General features: G+C 35.5%; 1 protein-coding gene across 7 annotated transcripts in view; it reads right to left on the reverse strand.

Moving 5' to 3' along the window:
- Positions 1 to 8,508: 8,508 nt before the first annotated feature.
- LOC131438535 (retinol dehydrogenase 14) overlaps positions 8,509 to 27,805 on the reverse strand; it is a 145,970-nt gene continuing 126,673 nt past the window's right edge. For all 7 annotated transcript variants that reach the window (XM_058608628.1, XM_058608633.1, XM_058608630.1 and 4 more), the window contains one exon: positions 8,509 to 9,534. In XM_058608628.1, the coding sequence (XP_058464611.1) occupies positions 8,795 to 9,534 (740 nt within the window). In that variant the 3' untranslated portion in view covers positions 8,509 to 8,794. The remainder of the gene's footprint in view (positions 9,535 to 27,805) is intronic.

Below are 27,805 nucleotides of genomic sequence, written 5' to 3' on the forward strand. Positions count from 1 at the left end.
GTAGAATCAAATTTGACGCCCTAATTAAAACCCATCACTGCTAGAAAACCGCTCCAAAATATAATTCAAATGAATTTATCAGATTCTCTTTGTTTTCTCGATGACAAAGATCGTGCCGGCGGAATAGGAACAAGGGCAGTGAGCAGGAAACGAAATCTCGTTTCTCGTCATTCAATTATTACTATCCACCAGAATCGGTTGACCGTATCGGGGGAAAGGATACCGGAAAATGAAGATGATTCATCCGATATGACATCAAAACAATCGAAAAAGGAAACGACGCCGTCGAAGTAATGGCCTGAAAATGGTTTACGGGAAAAACATGCCATTTTACTATTAGCCCGTGAAAAATACTGGAATTTAGTTATGGGTATTTAAAGTACCGGACTGCAAGAGCATTTGCTAGAATAACCGAATAAAATAAAACCGAGCTCATGTAATGAATTCAAATAGAAAATGTGTTTCTGGTGCGTGATTTAAACATTTGAAGTAATTCGAATTTTATTTTTGTAGGTACTTGTATAATATCATAAACGGTATAGATCGAAATTTTCGATCTCATCAATTCTTGAGTAGCCATAATTACGGCTATAATGAACCTTTCTACGGTATGTGTCGTCTATTCAATCGATGTTCTCGTGAATTTGATTTCATCCCATCTCGCAACACCATAAAAAGTTTGTTTTTAAACACAATTCCAATCAGTTTTTCCAACTCCAATACTTAAATGCTTAAACTTAAAAACCTTCAATCCACATGTTTAATTTGGTGCTTTTTTAGAAATCCGTTCTCCGTCGATTCCTCAACCAATACTAAGAAGCCTTAGGTTTGTCTCTAACACCCACTCGACTCTTTCAACGGCTGGTCACCATCTTCTTCACGTAGGACTACGTCTTACTTTACTATGCTCATCTGGGTGCATTTTCAAAACTTTACAACACGGAAGTGTAACGAAATCACTCCAAATATTATTTCCTAATAACTTTTTCCCTGTTTGAGTAGTTTCTCTAATTCTTTTACGGAACAAATGGAAAAAAGGTGTCAGATATTTGTTAATTTCCACGTTTATTACGTGAACATTGTTTAAATAGTGAAACTCCACATACGTCAAGGCAATGGAACTACACCCGGCATTGTTCAACTAGTGCTACAGTCAATGGTGAATATGAGGTTCCGTTTCTCAAGCCTAAACACAAAAAACAACTAATTCTTCTGTGAGAATATCTGCTCTTGGACGTTCGCAGTGTGAGTTTCGCTTCAAACAAGAGCGATTGCGTCATCCTGCTGCTGGTCGTTTCCATGGGAGCAAAACACAACGAAAAGGGGACAACGATAAGGAACATCGTGCAAAATCGGCCCTTCCAATGGCTCCAAATGTTATCCAAAGAACTACAAAGATTGCTTCTTTTCAAATCGGAGATAAAATCATCAGTTTAGCGCGAATCTAGATTAATTTGATTAGCATTTTACATTTTTCGCAGTGCGAATAAAGACAGCATATGACTGCTTCGTATTCGAGAAAAATGTTCCGAACAGTGTTTAATATCGTAGAGAATACAGCGTTCATTCAGAGCTTACATTGGAGTAAAATTCTCCGAAAAGTGAACGGCAACAGGAAAAAATCATTTAATCGACCAGAATAACGAAAAATGAAATGTCGAAATGAAGTAATCAACCTCACAATTTCATATGTTGCTATTTTTGTAACCGTTAGGACCGCTGTTTTAGAAAAGGGTGCAAACGTATCACGTAAAAATAAAAGCTTTCCCAAAAATTGCTTTAGCATTGAATCGATCCACACTGTGTGCAGTTCTGCTGCAGGATGAACGGAAAAAGTAGAAGCCTTTTACTACAAGGGAAAACGAACGTTTTTGATCTTTTGATCTACTATGTTCATCGTTCGCCGTGTGGTTATCGCTTTGAACAAGTGCGGAAAATTGATTAAAGTATGAACACAACGAAGAGAATACATATTATCGACAGGTATAAGGGCCATAAGCAAAGAGTTAACTCGGTCTCCTCATATTCATTAATTTGATTTAGAAAAATGAATTTCAATCAGATTAAGTGTCGCCATTAATCAATACAACGTAAAACTTCATGCCGCGACTCGGTGCGGAACGATATCGGAACACAAGCAAGTGGCAGATTTACTTTATGCGCCGTTCGCCAAACGAAAGGCAACCGATTTGTTCGGAATTATGCTCGTGAAAATAATTTCCAACTATGTTGAAAGAAATGGTAAGTTTCGGTTCTTTTCAGAATCCAAAGCATTTTACAAAGAACTAATGAGATTTTACTTGAAATTGATGATTTATGAGTAAAACAATGAACAAAAACAAATGGGCATTTTTAAAGTGATCTGCCACATTGTCGACAGCAAGCCTACGTCAATCTCGTGGTTATGTCTCTAACATTATCAACTGCAAGGTTTTTCGGAACAAATCAATATTACCGGAAAAATATGAATGAAGGTATTCGAAAATCGAAGGTCCAGTTTATCTATACGCTTTCGAGTAGATGCCAGGAAACGATATACAAAGTCGTATCGAAATCCTAAATGACGATGTACTTTGGAATAAACAAGAGTATTTCGGAACGGCGATGATAACGAATTAAAATTTTTCACTGTAAATCGTAACCCAATTTGGCTAATTTCGGATTTGTGATAATGTAAATAAAAGGTGTTTTTTAAGAGCTTGATGATTTGAAATTTAAATCAAATACCTACCAAATTATGAAACGGCCTTTTTTATTTGGTAGATATTTTCTTGGCATTTAACATTTAAATATGTTCTCGAGCATATGTCCGCCACGACTATTTTTCACAAAGGTCATTATAGAGATCCAATTTTCGACCACTTTTTCAAGTATTTGAGAGCGTATTTCAGCAATAACACGTTGAATATTAGTTTCCAAAGCATGAAACGTTACCTTCTTCCACATAAACCAATACCTTCACGTATCTCCACACAAAAAAATCGAGTCGTTTGTTTCGGCCTCAGTATGACAAGTGGCACCATCCTGTGGAAGTCACATTTCGTCCACATCCATACCTTGTAGATTTGGCAACCAAAATTCATTGATCATGGTTCTGTATCGATTTTCATTCACGGTAACGCATCGTCCTATCTCATTTTTAAAGAAATAAGGACCGATTCCATCAGCCCAAACACCGCATCAAACAGTACATTTATCGGGATGTATCGATAATTCTTGAATGGTCTGTGGGTTATCTTCGCTCCTTGTTGACGTATCAAAATCAAAAAAGTGATTCATCACTGAAGAGAATTTTGAGCTATAAACAGTTTAGATTGAACACCGATTTTGTAAATTAATTTCCACGATTCGGAAGCGTTGTTCTGTAGTTAACCTCTTCATGATGATTTGCCAAACAGTACTGAGTAGATACGTCACTTTACAGTATCAAAACTAATTTCGAACAATAGAGTAATTCCTATTGAAAAATCGAACATCCTGAAAAACACCGTTTTTTTTATTCATGTATTAATTTATGCATGTAATTATGTTTTTATATATCCACAGTAGCAAGTTTATCAAGTTATTCTCAACTCACCAAAAGAATTAAGTTATCCCCAACTCACCTTTTGCTCAAAACTTCGAACTTTGAAATCCAAAAGATAAAACTCAAAACCTTTTCAGATGATATCTAACTAAAATGACCAAGAAGTTCCACCAGGAACACTCTAGCCAAAAAAAAACTTGTTGCGGCTTCCAAAACGTAAAAAAGTCAAGTACAAATAATAATACAAAATACTTGGACAAATTTCGAAGGACACGTTTTACACTATCTAGGTACAACGTACTTTGATGAATTTTCCAAACAACTAGTATCACTGAAGACCGAAATAAATAATGAGCAATGTTTCCATTGAAGTAAGTGAGAAGTAATATGGCTTTTGGATTTTATTCTTGTTTAAATATGATAGATTTCCAGATACAAAAAAGTGAAAAATCTATTAATTAATCTGGTTATCATAAAACTCTCAAGGAGGTGGCAAATAAATTCCAATTATCACCATATACATATTTTAGTGAAGATGTTGATGCAGAGAACGTAGTTATGGCTCATTTCGGATTCCACATTCCACAAAACAAAATTCCATTTCGGATATCTCAAAATTTCCCAAAGTCGAGATTTAAAAAAAACCTTTTTTTCTAGACTTTTCGTGTGCTTAGCGGATTATGTCGAACTGCTAGGTGGTATAGCAGTTTAACGTAAACAGTTATTCATTGATGAGTCTAAGACGAAACGTAAAGAAAAATGATCTAGAAAATCTCACTAGGTTTTCTCGGAGATGGCAGAACCGATTTTGACCTCAAATAAAAGGTCTCATAGTCCCATACGGAATTCCTGAATTTCACTTCCGACTTCCGGTTCCGGAGTTATAGGATAAAGTGTGTTCAATATTGTACACCGTCACTTAAACCGGCGAAACAAAACACGTCAAAAATCTCCTAAACTGGTCTCAAAACTACACAAATCGATAGTCATTAACAGTAGGCAATTAAACAAACCGATCCCGGCTACCCTGGTTCCCGGTATCCGGTTCCGGAAGCAACTGAAATAGTGGTCATGTATACCAAAGTGGATCTTACTCACTTTTCTCAGCGATGGTTTGACCAATTTCCACAAACTTAGATTCAAATGAAAGCTGTTCCGATCCCATACGGAATTCCTGAATTTCATCCGGATCTGACTTCCGGTTCCGGAGTTATAGGGTAAAGTGTGTTCAATATTGTACACCGTCACTTTAACCGGCGAAACAAAACACGTCAAAAATCTCCTAAACTGGTCTCAAAACTACACAAATCGATAGTCATTATCAGTAGGCAATTAAACAAACCGATCCCGGCTACCCTGGTTCCCGGTATCCGGTTCCGGAAGCAACTGAAATAGTGGTCATGTATACCAAAGTGGATCTTACTCACTTTTCTCAGCGATGGTTTGACCAATTTCCACAAACTTAGATTCAAATGAAAGCTGTTCCGATCCCATACGGAATTCCTGAATTTCATCCGGATCCGACTTCCGGTTCCGGAGTTATAGGGTCTTGAAAGGTCTTAGTGTGTTCAATATTGTACACCGTCACTTTAACCGGCGAAACAAAAACCGTAAAAAATGTTGTAAACTGGACTCAAAACCCCAATCCATCAATTCCCAAGCTTAGGCTCAAATGAAAGGTCTTATGGTCCTACCAAAAATAACTGCATATTTTCGGATACAACAAACATTTAACTCGTCATTCAGAGTGCCGTGGTAAAATTGTATAAACACTTTAAAATTTGAATAAAGCTAGTAGATTTTGTACGTCATGTTAGTTGGTGGCCGTACGAACCGACTTCGACTTCGGTTCTCGGGTTCCGGTGCCGAAAGTGCATATAATAGTGAACCCACTTCGTTTTCTTAAGGATGGCCTACGCGAGCTAAAAATTTTGAATACAATACCACAACATTATACATGGGAAAGGTTCACTACACCACTAGGTGGATTAAAATAGGTTATTTTTAAAACATAATTTTTAATGTGGATGAAATTTCGTCATAATAATACTTTGTTTTCAACCAACTTCACAATAATTTTTGTCCATAATAGTTACACGCGGACCTCCACATTAATAATAATAAATTTTGTGCAGTTTAATCGATGATCTGTATATATATAGCATATATATATATATATATACATATATATATATATATATATATATATATATATATATATATATATATATATGTATATATATATATATATATATATATATATATATATATATATATATATATATATATATATATATATATATATATATATATATATATATATATATATATATATATATATATATATATATATACATATATATATATATATATGTTTATATAGCAGAGTTAGCAGCAGTTCATTATAGTTTGAGTGTAATCATCACATTATTTCCTAACCATTATTTTATTTTCACAGATAGTGTGAGTGCATTTGAAGCCATTCGCTCAAACGCTGCTGGCAAAAATGAACCGTTTTTCTTGGGCAATATAAAACAGTGCCTGAACGTCATATTGAATAATAATTATCAAATCACAATAGTTTGGGTCCCGGCTCATTGCTCCATTCCAGGCAATGAAAGTGACGATATTTTAGCCAAACGTGGTGCTATTGAAGGTGAAATTTATGAGAGACCGATTGCTTTCAACGAATTAAATAACGCATCTCGCCAAAGAACACTTTCCAGCTGGCAAGCTTCTTGGGATAGAGATGATCTGGGTCGGTGGATGCACTCAATTATTCCTAAAATATCGACAAAGGCATGGTTCAGGGGACTGGATGTGAGTAGGGACTTCATTCGTGTGATGTCCAGACTCAAGTCCAATCACTACACGTTAGATGCACATCTCCTTCGAATTGGACTTTCCGAGACTAATCATTGTGCTTGTGGCGAAGGTTACCGCGATATTGACCATGTCGTTTGGACATGCGTGGAGTATCATGATGTCAGATCTCAACTAATAAATTCCTTGCGTACCCAAGGTAGACTATCCAATATCCCAGTTCTCGACATTCTTGCTTGTCGTGACGTTCCTTACATGAAACTGCTTTATTAATTCATTAAGTCCAATTTAAATTCCAGTTCCAATTTAAATTTTATTTTATGTTAGACTGTTTTCTCTTCCATGAGTTCAACCAATAGCCAGCTATCTTATATTAAATAAAAGTGATAAACTGATACAAACAAACCTGAAATAGTTATAAGATCATGTACAAAATAAATGTATTTCATTTAATGTAATTTATAATAGCAACTCGTTTGATAAAAACAATGTTCAGATTAACTAATGAATACCAATATACTAATATGATATTCGAAATGTATTAGGTTTAAAGTACTATGTATTGTGGATGCCACGGCGAAGATAAACTTATGTATTTTGCCTAAGAAATAAACGTATTTATGGAAAAAAATGTACTGTTTTATTATTCTTTTCCAATCGTGGTCTGAAGATCATGTCTTAGAATTGCATGAAACGTGAAGATCTGGTGCTATCTCGAAAAAAACTTTATACAATTTTAAGACATTCCACAAAACAAAATTCCATTTCGGATATCTAAAATTAAAAAAAAAACTTTTTTTCTACACTTTTCGTGTGCTTAGCGGACTATGTCGAACTGCTAGGTGGTACAGCAGTTTAACATAAACAGTTATTCATTGATGAGTCTAAGACGAAACGTGAAGAAAAATGATCTAGAAAATCGTTTTTTTGTAAACATCATTTTTAAGGTGGATGAAATTTCGTCATAAGATTACTTTGTTTTCAACCAACTTCACAATAATTTTTGTCCATAATAGTTACCCGCGGACCTCCACGCTAATAATAAAAAATTTTGTGCGATGGAAATATTTTTACACTGTATTTCGAAAATTACATAATATCAACGGAAAATTATACACAATTGTTAGAAAACGATAACATGATTATTATATTGTTTTAAAATCATTATTACATTGAAGCAGTTTAGTCGAAGATTGCTATTTATTTTAGGTGCTTGCATAATTATTGACGATTTTTGATAAGTTGTAGTTTTTGTTTAGTACATGCATGACATCCTCTAAATTGTAATTATAACTACTATAATCTCATAATAAGCGTCCACTCGACTCGAAAACTGTCCTGAGTGTGTGTTGCTTTAATTTTCCTCCACTCATCCAATGGAAACGAATTGCCACTTCCCGTGTATTTCGACTTTCGTTTAATCTTCGTGCAACTTTTCACCAGCCAGCCATTAAAAATTTTAAAATCTGCTTACAAAAGATCCAAAACCCACCCTCCGGATGATGGTGAAGCGCAAGCAGTAAATGTAATTTCCTTGTTAAATTAATCCAAGTTCATTCTTATGCAAGAACGCGAATCTCTCACTCGCTCACCGCCATCGCTGAGTCCTCAACTTTGGCTGTCACTTTTTCGGATGCCGGTTGCCACCGGAAAAGTCCTTACTGAAAGTTTCTGTGCATTTTCGTTGACCTGCATTTTTCCATTGCAATACCACTTGTGCTAATGGACTGGTTAGAGAAAATTTGCGAAAAACGAAAGCTACTACAGCATTGGCAAAACTCGGAAAACTATCACCAAATTCAAATTGGGCAAGATACCTTGTGACGGGGAAAAGTTTTGCTTGTCCATTGAGGGATTCTGTCGAGACGATGTTAGCTGGGGGAACGGAGCAGGGCGTCGTTAAAAAGTTCGTGGCGGATACAGGTACTTGAAACATTTACGTGTCCTGCGTTATTGTAGATACAAGTTTTGCAGATCGAATTTGCTGACAGTGAACATTTTTGGTATGTTCCTGGAGCGGAAGTGTTAATAGTTGAACCTTGTTCAAGAACGGACATACGGAATGTGCAAATTTAGTTAAAATCAATTTTGTGTCTATTGAATATCGTTAGGAACGAGTTTTCACTTTCGGAATGTTAAATGACGATGAATGGTAATGATTTCAAGTATTTGATTTCGTTTATTTTCTATTCTTTGTCAGTTACTCTAGAACACCCTACCCTTATAAACAAGAACTTATTACAGAACAATTGTATTGAAAGTAAAGCCGTGTTTCCATCCACTCTTGCCGAACGTGATGCTAGCATATATCTAACAGTTTTATATTTCAGATAATCGGAATGATTCTCATGAATGGAATAATTGTCCCAATCTGTCTCGTAATAGAGAGTACTGTCTTACGCGAGTATGAAAGATTTTGTTCTTTCAGCACGATTACCAGATAACCTAAATTTTCGGATCATTCTCGGTGAGTTTCACCAACTCCTGGGCTGCCTTCCATAGTTTACCCTGAATCTCTTTGTTCTGCACCCGTCTGTTTAACGGTGTCAACTTACAACCGCGGAAGTATTCTCCGCTGATGTTCTCGACGTCTGGTGAAACGGCCAGGAAACAGGTTGTCCTAGCACCCTCCTCGGGCGTCCGTAAGCACATTTTGATAGGCTTGAACAGAAGGTTCAGTGGGAAGGGAACATTTCGCCAGATGCCCGTGTCTACAACTCCCGGATGAAGACAATTGGCGGTTACTCGTGTTCCAGCTAGACGCCGAGCCAGTTCCTGGGTAAACATGACTTCCACAAACTTTGACAAATTGTACAATTCCACAGGAAACAATGAGAAGTAATTGATTGGATTGATGTTGCTGAGATCCTTACGTACGGCAGCATATTGATACAGTTTAGAGGATACAATAATGATTCGACCTTGGTCTGATTTCTTTACCAGATCGATCAGCAAATGAGTCAGCAGGAATGGACCGTAACAGTTGGTGGCCATAGTAAAATCGAGTCCATCCGAGGTAACCTTATTGTTGAAACCTTGCGAAACGCCAGCATTGTGTATGAGTACATCAATCACCGCCTCTGTTCTTAAGATGTCCTGGGCGAAATTTCGCACCGAAACTAATGAACTAATATCAATGTGTTTGATGATAAGGTTCGAGTTTCCCGACTCCCGGATAATATCATCTGTAAGTGAAAAAAGAAAACAGAAATATACTTCAGTTCAATTAACATATTTCATTGGTTCTAATGCAGAAGACTTTGATTGTGTTAAACAAACAAAAACGAAGAATACTTTGATTGTTTTAAACAAACCAGACCACACTTGATTTGAACTGCAAATTGATTGTTTCAAACAAATGTTTGTTGTTTTAATGAAAAAAAACATTTTTTCCAGCGCGGAGAGTTTCTGGCGAGTATATCGGTAGGCGATGGTGGCTCATCTTTCGAACTTCAGATCACCTTGATATTCTGACGGGTACAGCTTGATGGAACTGTCCACAAGGGTGGGACAAGGTTGTATGGGAAAAAGATGAAAAGGTTTATTTTCTCGCTCCACCATGCAAAATCTTAGCTCGATCGAAAAAACTATACATTCGCGCTCAAAGTTTAAAGTTTGTATGGGATTTAGTATGGAGAAATTCATTTTTAACAAAAAAAAATCAGCTGGAGGTCAACCTATGAACTCTAAAAATCAGTGTGTGTGATATTTATTAGGAAATTTAACGAGGAAGAAAACTTTAGAAAATCGCAAAACAATCCGACGTTTGTAGAAAAAGTTATTGAAGGAAAACCGACACAAGGTCCGAACAATGGTTCATTCCTTAATTAGGTTTTGCACGAACATGACATAACCTCGCAAAAATGAACAGAATGAACTTTTTTTGACAGTCGACGTGTACTTGTTTACGGTTTAAAAGTTCATCAGAAGTTCATCGTTTGAATGTAAAAATTGCAAGTCGCCTCAAACTCAACAGATATCGCTACTTGATGCTGGAAACACATACAGGTCAATCTTTTTAGTTATTTTCACTGTGGAATACGTTTTTAACAAGCACTTTTTCGTCATTTGTTCAATTTTTAACTTGCAGTCGCTAAACAAAACAAGTACACGGCAACTGTCAAAGATGAACTTGATTCATCGGCAGTTCATTTGTGTCGTCATCGTGCAAAACCTAATATATCTAGCACCAATGCTGCTAGTGACAGTAATATGAAAAGTTTGGTGGAGCTGATATCAATATTTTGTCCCACCCTACTGTCCATCCTGTACGATGAATCATATTTAGCTCTTCCACAGAAAGCATTCTCCAATTGTCTGGCTTTCGCGCAGTTCGTTTGCTTTGTAAATAGCTTAAAAGCACTTATACACCAATCAAGCTGAATAAATTTCCTTAGCTTTGAATTTCGCTCAACTATAATGGAGTTTGGTACTCCAAAAAAAAACACGATTATAGCATTTTAAAGTTTTATTTGCATACACGTTGCGGTGTAGCCGAAAATTGAATGCGCCTTACTGTATGCAACTACAGTGGGGTCTCGCACAACGCGGAATCGGTTTTGCCGGCATTCGTTGTTGTCGGATTCGTTATTGCCGAAAAACCGCGATATACAAGAATCAAAGCATATGGGATTTCGACTGATTGGAGCTGTGAACGGTTATCTCGCTTCGGTCGACAGATAGAGCCACACAATCTTCGGCAAACTTGTTGTAGATACTTAGACCAACAATTTAGTGTAGTTTGACAGACAATTAGTTGAGAACTGCTCCGCCAGGGGCGCTTTGAAAAATGCATGATATACAACATTCGCTTAATACAGACAAAACGATTTAATCTTCAAGTAACTCGCAAATTATTGTATTTTGAAGAATGCGGGAATTCAAAGTTTGTCAAACAGCAAATGTTTCAACTCGGAATCACTCCATCAGATGTAGTTAGTGTACTTTAATACACATTTTAATTAACAGAATTATGCCCTTATAAAAAAACAAAAGATATAGGGCGGTATTGTTAGTTGGAAAGTTGTTGTGAATGTCAGGGTATAAGTTATGAAAACCATGTTAGTTGAGAACTTGTACATCGAATGGCGCTAGTGGGTTCACAATTTGACGATAGAAAAATTATTTTAAACCCTGATGATATAGAATGGCTATCAAACTGGAGCGAATTTAGTACCGTATTTGCGAATTGCCTTAGGCTGCATGGATTCGACACATACAATGAGTCTTGAAGTTCTGGCGGGAGTTCTTCCATTAAAAGATCGATTTTGGGAGCTTTCATCACGCCTGCTAATAAGATGTGAGGTGCTGAGTCCCATGGTAATTAATAATTTCGAACGACTAGTCGAGCTTCGATCTCGAACAAAATTTATGACAGTATATTTTAACCACATGTCACAGGAAATCAACCCATCAAGACATATTCCTATCCGTGTCAGCATCCTGAATGCCTCTGACTCAACTTTATTTTTCGATACATCCATGCAGCGCGAAGTGCGTGGAATCCCGGATCATCTATGCTCTACGGAAATCCCAAAAATATTTTCAAGTAAGTTCAGGCATATTGACTATGAGAAAATGTTTTACACGGACGGATCGCGAATTGAAGAAGTGACAGGGTTTGGTATGTTCAACAATAATGTTTCGGCCTCATTCAGGCTTCAAGAACCTGCATCTGTTTATATAGCAGAGTCATTATAGCTTGAGTGTTATCGGCACATTATTTCCAAACCATTATTTCCTCTTCACAGATAGTCTGAGTGCAATTGAAGCCATTCGCTCAAACATGACTGGCAAGAATGAACCGTTTTTCTTGGGCAAAATAAAACAGTTCTTGAACGGCATATTGAACAATAATTATCTAATCACTATAGTCTGGGTCCCGGCTCATTGCTCCATTCCTGGCAATGAAAGAGCCGATATTTTAGCCAAATGTGGTGCTATTGAGGGTGAAATTTATGAGAGATCGATTGCTTTCAACGAATTAAATAGCGCATCTCGCCAAAGAACACTTTCCAGCTGGCAAGCTTCTTGGGATAGAGATGATCTGGGTCGGTGGTTATTCCGAAAATATCGACAAAGGCAGGGTTCAGCGGAATGGATGTGAGTAGGGATTTCATTCGTGTGATATCCAGACTCATGTCCAATCACTACACGTTAGACGCACATCTCCTTCGAATTGGGCTCTCCGAGACTAATCATTGTGCTTGTGGAGAAGGTTATCAGGATATTGATCATGTCGTTTGGACATGCGTGGAGTATCGTGATATCAGATCTCAACTAATAAATTCTTTGCGTACCCAAGGTAGACTATCCAATGTCCCAGTTCGAGACATTCTTGCTTGTCGTGACCTTCCATACATGGAACTTTTTTATCGTTTCATAAAGAAAATTGGAGTTTCAATTTAATAAAGGACCCTTTTAAGACTTAGTTCTGATTCCAGCTGCGTCCATGAGTTCAATCAATAGCTAAATTAGAATATAAATTATGTAATTAATAATTAAAAACAAACTCGAAAAAGTTTATGAAATTATCAACAAAATGTCTGAAAATAACAGTTTTTTTTTATAATTTATAGAAGTAAATTGTTTGGTTCAAATAATATTTCCGAGTAGATTTCATAATCAATGGCGAATTACCTAAGATGATATTTAAGTAATAAGAGGAATATGTTTCAATAAATTTAAATCGTTGTGACTATTTTACAATTATATTAGGATAAGAATTTTACGTAAAAGTGATGCTACGGCGAAGAAAAACTTATGTAAACTACCTTAAGGAATAAACGTATTTATAAAAATAATAGAATGTTGGTGTTTTCGAAAAGAATGTTCCGGAGTTCAAACAGATCAAATCGTGTGAACAGTATCAGAAAATTCTCCAATTGGTGGCGCTAGTGTGCAATTCAAGGTTGGAAATTCATGTTGACTCATTCAGATGGTTTCTTCGAGAAGTAGTTCTAGGGTTTCAATACCTATTAAATGATTGACTAAATTGACTAAACAGTTCTTCAGTTTTATCTACTGAATCCGGTTTTCAATAAATTGGTGTAGGATAGACAAATCGAATACTGTTTTCATAGAAAGTGTTAATTAGCTACTAGCTAGTATTAACAAACTATAAGAATAGACTATCGAAATCTGATATCGGAGAAACTTGAGAGAGTGAAACTCGAACTACATATTAAAATTTTAATTATTTGTTTTGCTAGATATAAAGATAAGCACATAAAACGTGACATGTATGTTTTTTTAAATTTTATTTTATAGCGACCGCCAATTCATCAACATTTCTTGAAAACTCTTATCAATTGAGAATAGTATAAAGCCGTACTGTCTTCGGAGAGTTTGTTGTGTTTGTGGAGACTTAAAGTAATATTTCAATGAAAATTAGTTGAGAACTGTCTCACCAGAACCGCATTCAGAAAAGCATGAAAAAAAATATATTGCATTTAATACCATAAAGTTGGATTACGCGTAACGGTTTCGATTATTTGGAAAGGTGGTGGTCCTGAACCAGTTTCTGTGCAAAACATAAATTATGAGCAAAACATAAATGTATTTAAAAGTAATCACTCTACCAGGTGTAGCTTATGTACCGTAATTTTTACAGTATCTATCAGACTCTTCGTTTACGCGAAAGTTGTTCGGAAGATCTTTCACTGCATAATTAAGGATGTTTTAGTATAAAATTTGTCATCTCTGCATAGCATATGCGCTAGTGCTCAATGCAACGTAGATTACGGCATATCTTAAATGTGTGATAATTTAGGAGGTGCTATCGTTTGGGCTCCCTATTGTTAACTCGACATGCACCGCATCGAAGCAATTCAGAATAAACTTCTTCGGTTTACTCTATGTAATCTCCTTTGGAGGGATCCCTACAAACTTTCCAACTATCAGGAGCGTTATGAATTTATCGAGTTGCACTTTTTATTCGTTCGCCTAAATGTATCTTAGACAGATTTTGTTACAATCTCGAGCTGATTATTCTGACTTGTTAAAAAAACTGAATTTTGACTGAAATTTTCGTTTCATTGGGCTTTTCCCATTTCAATTAAAAATAAAAATTTAATTTGAATTAAATAAAATAAGCAATACATGTCACGGTTTATGTACTCAACACTATATATAACTATGTAAATAGTCAAGACTTTAGTAGGATGTACGAGTTTCAATCTATCGAATTACTCAGATTTCAGATGTCGATATTCATCCTAACACTCCAGTAGCTTACTAGGGCATTCCAGTAAAACAGTTTTCAATTTGTCTATTCTTCACCAATTTATTAAAAAACTGATTGATAACATCACTCTCGTAAACAATTCTGATTTTTAGATATAATAGACCACCTTGTAGATATAATAAAAACACATTTATTTAATGGTTATCGAAACCCTTAAACACCTTCTCGAAGAAATCATTTCAATAAGTCAACATGATCTTGAGCTGCAGTAATTTCCAACACTAGGGTTACCAATGAGAGATATTTTAACTACTGTTTACACTATTTGATCTTTTTTTGAATTCCGGGACATTTTTTCCGAAACACCAACATTCTACATCATCAAACTTTAAATGTATAACAGAATCAATTTTTTTGGCATAATTGTGAGCCCACTAGCGCTACTAGGTGAGTGAGTTTCTAAGTTCTAGTTTAGTAAAGATCAAAATCGCTCTAAATTTTTTAGTTTTAGAATTAGAGCATAATTTTCATATTGAAATACTAATTCCATCTGATGGAATGATTCCGAAAGATACATTTAACTTGTTGATAAGCTGTTTGAAGATTCCAGATGTCAACTTTTTTTTCTATTGTAAACGTATGAATTATTTGATGCTCTCTTCAAAACGCCTCTGGCGGAGCAGTTCTCAACTAATTATCTGTCAAACTACACTTAATTGTTGGTCTAAGTATCTACAACAAGTTTGCCGAAGATTGTATAGCTCTATCGGTCGACCGAAGCGAGATAACCGTTCACAGCCCCAATCAGTCGAAATCCCATATGCTCTGGGTCTCGTTTTTCGCGGATTCGCTTTTCACGCCTCCAGTGAACCGCGTTATACGAGACCCCTCTGTATTCAACTTATCTCATCGCTCGTACGAATATTTCGTGGGATGGAATGAGAGCTGTTTCTTTAGCAGCAGAGAAAATTAATGATTGATGCGTTCACTTTCCCAGTTATTGTTACTTTGAAAATTCATGATATTTTCGGCAGCAGAATTTATAATACCTTTCATATGTGAATTGGTTTTTGTTCATAGTTTGGTAGAAAAGAGTTTAACTACGTTAATTGAATTATTAACTTTCGTTCTAAATTTATTGCTGACTCAATCTAACGGACAAGTCCATTCTTCAAAATTAATCTATTTGTCGATACTTTCCAAGACCAATTACTACTGATACCCGATATCATATGGTGTATTCATATATTGAATTCATAAAGGAAAGAATGATTTCCAAGACCAATCAACTAAACCGAAATAGAAACTATGCGGCAAAATAAATAAATAACCATTTGAGCATAGACGAATTTCGCCCCAACTCGTACACATGTTGGCAGTACCTTTTCTGATTTCAATCTTACTTTTTGAACAGGCAGGGTTTGTAGGGTTTGTGTTGGGGCTTAGAAAGAAAGGTATTCAGAATTGGCAGAGTGGCTTACACGATTCTGCTTTCGTATTTGATGGCAACTTCTACACACACTATCACCAAGAAATATTCGAGCAGTCAGTGCTGTGGAGATACCGCTGCCAAAATATGCTGATGAAGATGTCAAATTTAAGTTCAGTTCGCTATCCACTTTCGTAGAATACGTTTGCTATTGTGAATTATCCTTCCAAAATAAATCGTTCCTTAACCAGTGAAATAAAGTATGTCCTTAACTATCGTGATCGTTTTTACTGCAAATTAGATTTAGTGGTTCTCATCGAACAAACTGTCTTTTGAGAAGCTCAATTGTTTAAAGATTTTATTCAAATGGAAATAATCGGAAAATGGCAAATCCTACAAGAGAGTTTTACGTGAGAATTGAAGAATTCGTCAATTTTTCAATACTAATATATAAAAAACCTTTTTTAATCCGCCTAGTGATGCCTTTCTCATATTTTCAAAATATTCACTAGAAGATTCTGCAAAGAAATTTTATTTTCAAACTTGAATAAAATTAGAAACTTTCCATGAAAAGCGTGAAAAGGTTTTCCAAAAATGTTTCCGAATGTGATCCTTGTTGCCAGCATAAGGTTTTTTTGAAAAAAAATTTCATTCCATCAAATTATTTTTTCGAATAATTGTGAAAAATTACAAAAAAAGCTCATTTTTTCAGTGCTATTTTTGATAAGACTCTGAAAATCCTCCGAATTTTCCAGCCAATTTCACCCTGTAGATAGATAAAAGTATTTCAAAGGTCTGTATGTTTTTGGTTTTGGCAAATTTTTCAAAATTTCCATCGAAAATTTCTTAAAACCACCCGCGCGCATGGTACTTGGACGATGGCCTTAAGGTATAAACTAACGTAACCTTTTCCATTTGTAAACATTCGGGTCAAATTAAATTTTTTTATTAAACCAGTAGGTTTTATAAAAATTAGCATCTCGTTTCGCCGACGCTTGTGAAAATATACTCATGAAATTAAAATTTTTTCACTTATCGCGCTGTAATACCAAAACCGGATGTCGGATCTGGACCAACTTCTCGGGAAACTTTTTCAAAGAATTTCAAAACCTTTCATTTGCATCTTAGTTTGTGGAAATCGGTTGAGAAATTTTCGAGAAAATTGAGTGAGCATTTTCTCAAAGATTTACACATTTTGCATAGATTCCTGTAATTCCGGTTGTTGGATAGAGATAAAATTCAATAGCAACTTATTATTCTTTATGAAAAGTGAGTGACGATTTTTTAAATTTTTTTGGGTTCAGATCACCCTGCAATTCCGGAACCGGAAGTCGAATCGAGATAAAATTCAATAGCGGTAATTATTTATAACATACACTCATACACACCGATATTTTGTGATCTCGACGAACTGAGTCGAATGGTATATGACACTCGGCCTTCCGGGCCTTCGTTCTAAAGGCGGTATTCACAGTGATTTCATAGCCTTTCTAGATGAGAAAGGCAAAAAAACCAAATTGTTTTTTTGAAAGCATAGGTTTTTAAAATTTGAGGTCAATTAAAAAAAAACACGATTTTTTTTATATGGATGTTCTTTATCATTCATGGCAAGATGGGCACTTCTAGATAGAAAAAAAACGTGCCTAATTCACCTAGCAGTGAGATGATACCTTTTTTTTGTCAATCCGCATATATTTTTTGCTTGAATATTCTTCGGTGTTCTAGTTCTCATGACAGTATTTCAATGACCTTCGTTTTAAGCGGCAGTTTGAGATTTTAATCACTCATTACCCTGTAACGTCTAAACTGTAAATCGAATCGAATTTGAATCTAAACGTGTGACAATCGATTGAACATTTCATGAGATCTCGAAGTAAGTTCCACTTTAGAGTTTTTCGTCATTATTTACGATACATCCAAAGACGGTATTCAGGAACCAGCATAACCCAAAACGATTCGTATGACCATAAAATAATATGACGAATAAATTGCAATAGTTTTAAGTCCAACTTTGAAGCTTTTTGGGATTGTCATCTTCTATATCGGTTTGAGTTTTAAAAACTCATCACACTGTAATTCCAGAATGGGAAGTCAGAATCGGATATCCATAAATCCTTTAATTTGAATTTTTGTTTTTGAAATTCGATTTGGACTTTTTTGAGAAAACGATTGAGCTTTGAGAAACGATTCGATACTGTAACCGGAATTCGAAAATCAGTGTAGCTGACGTCTGTTAAATTCACCTAAGAAGTTGTACAGTTTACATTTGATTCAAAATGTTTGAAGATCAGTGTAGACATCTTTGAGAATTCGTAGCCCAAATTAAATTTTTGAATACCTTCCGAATCGAAAACTGAATACCGCTAAAACTAAAATAAGTTTATTTGGTTATCGACTATCCAAATCTGCAAACCCGATAAACCTTATTATTTTATGTGAAATAGACATTTTCATACTAGTCACCCTGTATCTCCTGAACCGTTCCATAATCAGTTCCACAAGTTTAAATTCGTTTCACATATCATCCTGTAGTTCCGCAACCAGAAGTCGGATCCAAACGTAACTAATCTCGACGAACTGATTCGAATAGTACATGGGTTTTATGTTTATAAGTAGTTTAAATCAATATAATTATGGAATTACTTTCAACTTGAAAATGCTGATATCTGGTTTACATGTCATATTCGAATAATTATGCTGAGAAAAACGAACCGTGCTGAAATCGGTCCGAGGTAAAAATGTCACGAAAAAGGGTGCTGTACACAGTCTTATTGGTATTTAAAAACAATTGTAAATAACAGTATAAAAAATCGTGCTTCATGTAGCTCCCAAGCATTGCTTTGTCATATAGCGGTTAAAACTCCTACTTTTGGAGTAAGGCGAAAAGTCGCTTACACCAAAATATTGATATCTCCGTTAAAAATAGACGGATTTTGACAATCTATGGCTAGTTCGATAGCTATCTTCGTGCGAAATCTACATCTGAAAACATATTCTGTTTTCAAGGTCGATTGTGACAGATATTGTCAAAAAACTGAAAAATTTGACATAAAACTTAGTATAACTCAAAAAGTAAACATCCGATCTCAAAATAATTCAATGACGTTCAGGGTGAAGGGGAGACCTTTCATTTGCGACTAGTTTGATCAAAATCGGTCCAGTCATCTCCAAGATCTCGACCCCTTTGTTGACAACACACATACAGATACACACACATACACACACGGACCTTTGCTCAGTTCGTCGAGCTGAATCGATTGGTATATGACACACGACCCTCCGGGCATCGGAAAACTTTTCTAACGTTTGACCGAATTCTATACCTATTTTTATATTTATAAAAAAGGTAAAAAAAACTCGAGCAAAAACTTTTTCTTTTATAATAAACTAATTCATTGCAGATCTAAGTAAACTCAGCAACTAAGTCAATTTCATTAATTGAGAATTCCATTTGAAAAAAATTCGAACAGATGTTGGGACTACCCTTTGAGACTTCATTTATACTTTCTAGACACTTTGTTACAAGGAAGCTCTTTATATGCTTCGTTTTCGCCTTTCTCATATAGCAAGGCTACGCAATCATTGTGAAGACCGACTTTTGAACGGAGGTACGGAGGGCCGAGTGTCATATACCATTCGATTCTGTTTGTCGAGATCACAAAATGTCTGTGTGTGTATGTCTATATGTATATATGTGACAAAAAATGTCTCAATTTTCTCAGAGATGGCTAAACAGATTTTCACAAGCTCAGATTCAAAGCCTTATGATCCCATAGACTGCTATTGAATTTTATCTAGATCCGACTTTCGATTCCGGAATTACAAGGCAATATGTGCAAATCTTTTAATTCTTTAGAAAGTCCCTAAAAAGTTGATCCAGATTCAACTTCCGGTTCCGGTATTACAGTGCGAAAGTGATTTTTTTTCAATTTCATCAGTATTTTTTCACAACTAATGGCGAAACCAGGTATAAATTTTTATAAAACTGACTGGTAAATAAATGTAGTTGGCAGAGATCATTATTAAGTTCCGAAATTATAGGGCGTTGAGTGTCAAAATGAAGATGCAAAACCGGTGAAAAATATGTAAAGGACCATTCACACATTCACATTCCGTGATGGTTCAGTGAAAGTGCCTTCAGTGCGCCGTCAGTGTTCTTTTTCTATAGGAACCCTTCCGTTCCGTTTCCGTTCTGTTTCCGTTCCGGCACAGCCAATGCAATGACATACCAACTTCAGTGAAAATAAAAAATATCGGTGACGACGAATTTGAGTTTGCCGGACGGACGCTACACTGACAGCGAGCTGCACTGAAACGGCACGGTGCCGGATAGGTGTGAATGCGTGCATAGAAAACGAATGAAATAATATCAGTATCCGTGCATGGTGTCGTGCCGGCACTGAACCGGACCGGATATGTATGAATAGTCCTTAAATCTGTAAATCTTATTTTTATTAAACTTGGATCCACTTGTTAGTATTATCACAAAATCGTGATAATGGTTATGTTATATAAAAATATATTTATTGCCTAATACTGGTAATTTATGCAATCACTTGAAAAATTGACTAGTGAAAATAGGCCCGAAGAGCTAAGTGTCCTATACCATTCGGCACAGTTCATAGAGCTGGGCAATGTATGTGTGTATGCATGTATGTTTGTGTGTGAGTATGTGTCAAAAAATGGCAATCATTTTCCTCAGACATGGCTTGACCGATTTTCACAATTCTCGTGGTCCCATAGGCTGCTATTAAATTGCTGCTGAATTTCATCCGGGTCCGACTTCCGGTTCTGGAACTATAGGATAAAGCGTATTTAAAATTTTAAACCGTCACTTAGCGGGACGATGCAAATTAAAAAGATTATGTTAGTTTATACCCTAGGAAAGTTGTAAATTTTATTCAAGTTTGAATAAAAAAATTCTGTTGTAGTGATATTTTTGAAAATATAGGTAATATGAGGAAGGCATTATTACGCCACTAGGTGGAATAAAAATGATTTTTATTTATCGGCAGTTTAACAATGGCACGCACCTCAGACGGGTAATGAAACGATACAGTTGAGCAAAGACAAACGCCCTAAACGAAAAACGAAACGTTTCAATGAGGTGTCACTTGTGCAACTGAGCACACTTTCAGCCAGGTTACCTGTCAGCTCGGAGCGAAATCAATCTTCAGTTCACTAACGGCATCACATTCAACATATCATGTCAATTGTATAGGTGCAGCTATTTTAGCGCGCACGAATTTGACATTTCTCTCCCCTACTTCTATGCACGAGATTCGATGCGGACTCGCCTTAGGGCGCCAAAAAGATGTTGCCAATGATTTGTTCGGGAAATGTGAGAGCTGAATGTCTTGTTCATATGATGTCTCTGATGAAAGCAAACAATGTATCGATTGTTTCAATCAATAATTCAGTTATTTGAACTTAAAACACCAACAGCAATAAATATTTTTTCTACTGTTAGTCTCTTCGGAATACGTGGCAATGTAAAGTTATTGAATATACTTTTAAAATAAAGGGAAATTGCAGTTGGAGTTGATTTTTTGGAAAAATTCAATTGAATTAGAACAATTTTTGTTATAAAACGGAACACATAGAAAAAGCCTGTTTTAATCCACCTAGTGGTGTTACGATGCCTTTCCCAAATAACTCATGTTTTCAATCATTTTACTGAGAAATTCATCAAAAAACCTTTCTTTGAATATTGAATAAGAACAAAAAAGTTCTTAACGATTTATTAATTTTAGTTGGCTTGACTTAACGTCGCAATAACTAAGTTCAGTTTTTGCAATGACTGAGTGGAAACATATATTGGAGAATCCAAATGAACGCGAAAGGATGATTTTTTGGAAAAAGGTACGCTCAGAGACAGGACTCGAACCTGCGTTCTTATGCAATCCGTGCATACGCGCTACCATTTCGCCACCCTAAGCCTTGTGATAGACACGGCTCTACCACACGGCCGAGTTTGGTAAAGCGAACATCGAACAAAAGCAAACTACTTTTATAGACGTTGACCCTTTTATTTATTTGAGTCAAAGATTGTGAAAATTCTTTTTTTTTAGTTTTTGATCACTATTTCCGGTATTGCCGGAACCGGTAGCTGGGAAATGGTATAGCTGAAATCGGTTCGTTTGGCCAGCAACTAACACAACGTATAAATTGAAACTCGAACAGTTTTGAAACATAAATTATTACGTTTTTGCCTTTCTCATATAGAAAGGTTATGCAATCGCTTGAAAAGTCGTCTAGTAAAAATTGGTCCAGAAGGCCAAGTGTCATATAGCATTCGACTCAGTTCATCGAGCTGAGTAATGTCTGTGTGTATGTGTCAAATAATCTCACTAGGTTTTCTCGGAGATAGCAAAACCGGTTTTGACAAATTTAGATTCAAATGTAATTTTTGCGGTCCCATACAAAATTCCTGTATTTTATCCTATCATCCTGTACTATCGCTTTATGACAGATTGCAATTTTATACACAAAACAAAGCAAAGTCTTGGCATTACATTCCTTTGGTGGAATTTGACCTTTCTGTTTCAACAGACTTCGCAGCCGATTCTTAGTGTACAGAATCATTGCATGGCTAGTACTATGGATCCTACTGACACTAAGAATCCTTCCAGGTCGGGGCTCGAACATACGACAACTGGCTTGTAAGACCAGCATCCTATGCATTGAACCGCCAACCCGGGTAAATTTATACGCAATTTTATACACACTACCTAGTATTTCAGGAACCGGAAGCCAGATCTGGATAAAAATATACATCAACTAATGGAAACATAATACTTTTAATTTAAATCTGAGTTTGCGAAGACAGTCTGGCCGTTTCTAAGAAATTGAAGTGATTTCCGGTTTGGAGTACACGAGAACTTTCCCATTACTTCCGGAAACACGAACGATGATCCGATATACCCAAAATCAACTAACCATACCTGCCTAATTGAAGAATTATAAAGCTATTTGAATGTATTTGACTTGATTTTTCCGTGTTACATATAAAAACACGCTCCGAATCTGACTTGAAGAAAATCGGTTGAGCGGTCTCTAAGAAAATCGAGTGCACTTTTACATATTTTTTTTGCACATTTTACCCCGTAACTCCCGAACCGGAATTTCGATCCGGGTGAAATTCAACAGCAACCAAGATACCTTAGTCTCTAAGTTTGTGAAAATCGGTCCAGCAATCTCTTAGAAAATCGAGTACACATACACACATACAAACACCCACATACACAGACATTGTGCGTATTCGATTAACTGACAGGAATGGTATATGACACTCGGCCCTCCGGGTCTCGGTTCAAAAGTCAGTTTTCACAATGATTTCATAGCCTTTGTAAATGAAAAAGGCAGAACTATTTGAAAAATAAAAAACTCCGGATAATTCTAATGAATGTTTTTGTTGATTTAGTAACAATACAATACTGGTGTGACACAACAAATGTTGTTTTGAAGCAATTGTTTGGAACAATCAAGCTCTAGTTTTAATCAAACCTAATTGAACCACATTTCGGTTTGAAACAACTATTTTTATTTGATGGGCAGCTAATCGTTCACAGTTTGAAAAACGGAGCTGTTCCTAAATAGTTGCTTATCGCTCTAACACTAAACTCACAGATGATATAGAGAAGCAACAATAGATTATAGATCGCAAGATGGAATTAACCAGCAAAATGTTCACAGCAGGGCGTTAAAATTTTTTCACTCCACTTGCAGAATGGCTCGCTGGAAGAGCACTTCTTATTTCATTTTCATGAATGTTGCTAGACATGCACTTTCAAGGAAATACAAATACTATCACTTCACACTACATTGACATGAACTGTCCCAAAAAAATACGCGCACACGAAATTAAAACATTTATACTATATGAATATCTATTCCGTTCATGGAAAGCTTGTTTTACAATTAATTATTATGTTTTTTTTTTCATTTACATGGAACGGCAGCTACGTAACTGACATAAATGACGTTCAATTGTCATTTAACCGGGGACGGGTGTAGCGTGATGGGATAGTCGATGCCTTTCACGCAGCCCGCCTGGGTTCGATTCCCAACCCCGCACATAGGGTCAGAAAGATTTTCTGGTCCGAAGAGATGTTAAAGCCTCTATAATTGAAACAAAAAAAAAATTGTCATTTAAAATTTCCAACATGAATTGTTTCTGGTGAAATAAATAGGATTTTCATTTTTGCGTTTTGCTGTCTTCGTTCTCAGCCAACTGAGAGCATTCGAAAACTGAAATTCTATTTCCCTGATTGGTTATAACAAAGGCAGCAGATATGATAATTAAATCAACGATATTTTAGTTGAAACAATCAGGGCGAGAAACAAACAATTTCAATGTTGTATTGTCTCAAGATTATAAATTGAATGAACATAGATCGGTATATTTAATGAATAGAAGGATTTTCCTACTTGTTTGTTTGATCACCTAGCTCCTGATAACCGATAGAATTCAGATTTAAAGTAAATAAATTATTAATTTTTTCTCGGTAGCCAGCTGCCCAAAACAACTAATTTAATCAAATTTCAATGGTGAATAGTAAAAATATGGCGGAAATAATAAAAGCGCTCTTTTGACTTTCGATTTCAAATGATTTGACATAATGAATAGAATAATTAATCCACATACTTTCTATGTTAAATAGAGCTTTCGGATAAGTTCAATATGTCACTTTAATAAATTACCTATTTTGTCTAAATCCTATACACTCGTTTATACTGCAGCGGTCAAGTTTTTATTCGTTCCGCGATAGAGCTTAAAATTTTACCACAATTCACACGAATAAGAACTGGGAATCAAGACTTTCCGGCACTTCAATATCGAATATTGTTGAAACGTTCACTCGGGAAGTCCATAAGTTTTGTAACTGAGCAATTCCAGAAATGCTTAGCAGATCATCAAACTTGACCTTCTCCGATTTGGATGAAACTTTGCACATGGCTTCAGTATGGCAAACCATAAGTTTTTAATAAGACTCACGACTGATTTTTAAAAAGCGCGTATGTATTTTTGCATTTTACAAAAATTGCCTATTTCAAATCGTTGTAGCTCGGAAACCGTTAATTGTACAAAAATGGCGTCCAGGAAGAAGTTGTAGGGAATCAATAGGGAAATGGTTCATTCAGTGGAGGAAAATGGCGCGTCTTGCGCCCGTCAACTACGCAAAGCAACAAATAGCAATACCATCACATCCGCTCATTCTCCCACTGCAGCCAATGGGAAGCCAGGATATATCAGACAATGCAACCGATTCAGCTATAAATACACATTTTCAATAGATGTAAAATCAGAATTTTTTTTAACCTTCGGATAGAAAACATTAAAAACAAAAGCAAGTGAACTAATCATTCATCCGAACAATTCTTCTGGTGCTTTCGAACGGTCTACAGCCAGGACACAAGTATCAGTTGAGTATTTGCTTTCATCAAACGTTGGCGCAAGCCAACAACACCATTTTTTATATTTCCATCAATTGTTCATTTGCTTGCTATATCTACAATTATTACATGTAAATGAATAATTCTTAATTATATTTTAGGTTTTATTTATGCCTGATGGAGCTGCCTCACAGTACAAAAACAGAAAAAGTTTTGCAAGTCTCTGTAAATTTAAATCAATGTATAACATTAATGCTGAGTGGCATTTTTTGCAACTTTTCATGGTAAAGAACCATGTGATGCACTCGGGGGTAATTTAAAGCAAATGACACGACGTTTCACCACTTGGCTAAACTACATGAACACCCAATCACAACTGCAAAACAATTATATAAATGGGCAGAGCAGAGACTTCAAGATGCACAAGCAGAATATGAACGGAGTGTGACCGACTGGAGTAGTGTTTATAAGGATACCAAAATGATTCCAGGCACACAGAAATACCATTCTTTCGCTCCGATTTCAGAAACTACAATCATCACAAGACTGTATTCGAATGACGATGCACGTAGTACTCATACAATTTACAAAAACATAAAACCATAAATATAATTAAGAATTATTGTTATGGTGTTATAATTAAATATCCAAGTATCTCAAGAACAGCTACTTTAAAAAGAAAGAATATCATGAACAAATTTATTACCTTTAACCTGTAGAATAATATTCTACTGTTTAAATGATTATCTTTCAAAGAGAACTTGAAATTTCGAATATATCGGTAAATTGTTTTAGCTGTAACTTCATCATTTTTCAAAAGGCACGGATGAGATAGCCATCAATCTGTAGGTTTTAATAAGAGCTGTAAAATATAAATTTTTAAAAAAATCGAAACCCTGATTTTTTTTTTATTTAATTTTTTTGGTTCATTTTGAAATTATTGAGAAAAAAAATCGAATTTTTTTTCAGTGTAAATTTTTTTTAGAGTGCCCTATTGCATCCCTGCAACTTTTTCCTGGACGTCAATTTTGTACGATTAACGGTTTCCGAAATACAACGAGAAGAACTTGATCATTTGCATGCACCCGTTAACTGTTTTAGCTATAACTTCTTCACTTTTCAAATGGCACGGATGAGATAGCCATCAATCTGTAGGTTTTAATAACAGCTTTAAAATAAAAACTATAAAAAAAATTAAAACCCTTTTTTTTAACATTTTCGGATTATTTTATAATTATTGAGAAAAAAATCGAAAATTTTTTTCAGTGTATTTTTTTTTAGAGTGCCCAATCGATTCCCTACAACTTCTTTCTGAACGCCATTTTTATACAATTAACGGTTTCCGAGTTACAACGATTTGAAAAAGGCAATTGTTGTGAAATGCAAAATTACATACGCCCTTTTTAAAAATCAGTCATGAGTCGGATTGACCTCTCCATCGGTTCAAAACTTATGGTTTGCCATACTGAAGCCATGTGCAAAGTTTCATCCAAATCGGAGAAGGTCGATTCTGATTTTGTCACTTTTTCGTCTACTCATTCCTGGAATTGCTCTGGTACATCCGAGCATCTTGAAACCGGAAAATATTAGGTATCTCCCATGACACTAAATCACAAATAAAACATTATGAATTTTACAGCTGGCAGAATTCTACAAACGATCCAATGCCTAACTACTTTACTTATCTATTGACGTAATATTACATTTGTACAGAATTGAACATGGTCCGAATGTATATTGCACTAGGCTACACAGATAAAAATATTTACATCTATTTTCAGGCACATATTTGGAGCAGGAAATTGAATATAAAGTTACTCCCCAGATCTTTACTTTTCAATATACTTCAAAAGCAAAACTAAGCGCTAATTAAAATATGTTGTATAATTCATTGAAAAATCAAGGCATTATAATTTACTTTTACATCGATACTGGTTTTCAATCCAATTTTTGATTCATTTGACGTCTCTTTTAAGGAATCATGAAATTACATGTTGTGTAGATATCATATTTTTTCTGTGTACTAAGTGCAGCTGTATGGATTTATATGTTTCAATTAATTATTATGTAGATATGTGCATCTGTGGCTCAGTCGATAAACTGGCGTGCTTTGCGATCTAATTTTCCTTGGTTCAAGTCGCGTTGTTGCTATCGATTTTTTCGATTTTTATTTCATTCGATTTCAAGCCATGTAATTTTCAAATGATACAATTGTACATGTAAATGTAAATTTACGAGAACTACAATTATATGCATCTTTTATTAGATGTAAAATCAACTAAATTTCTGTTTGAGCTGTTAGTAGAATGTTCTCACTAATAGTACTGTTGTTGTACCGTTGAATTCCACTATGTTATACAAAACAAAAAACATAGTGGAATTCAACGGTACAACAACAGTACTATTAGTGTAAAATCAAGATTTTTTTCGAACTGTGCGACGATTT

Source organism: Malaya genurostris, chromosome 3 (genome assembly GCF_030247185.1).
Source record: "Malaya genurostris strain Urasoe2022 chromosome 3, Malgen_1.1, whole genome shotgun sequence".
In the NCBI taxonomy this organism is placed as follows: domain Eukaryota; kingdom Metazoa; phylum Arthropoda; class Insecta; order Diptera; family Culicidae; genus Malaya; species Malaya genurostris.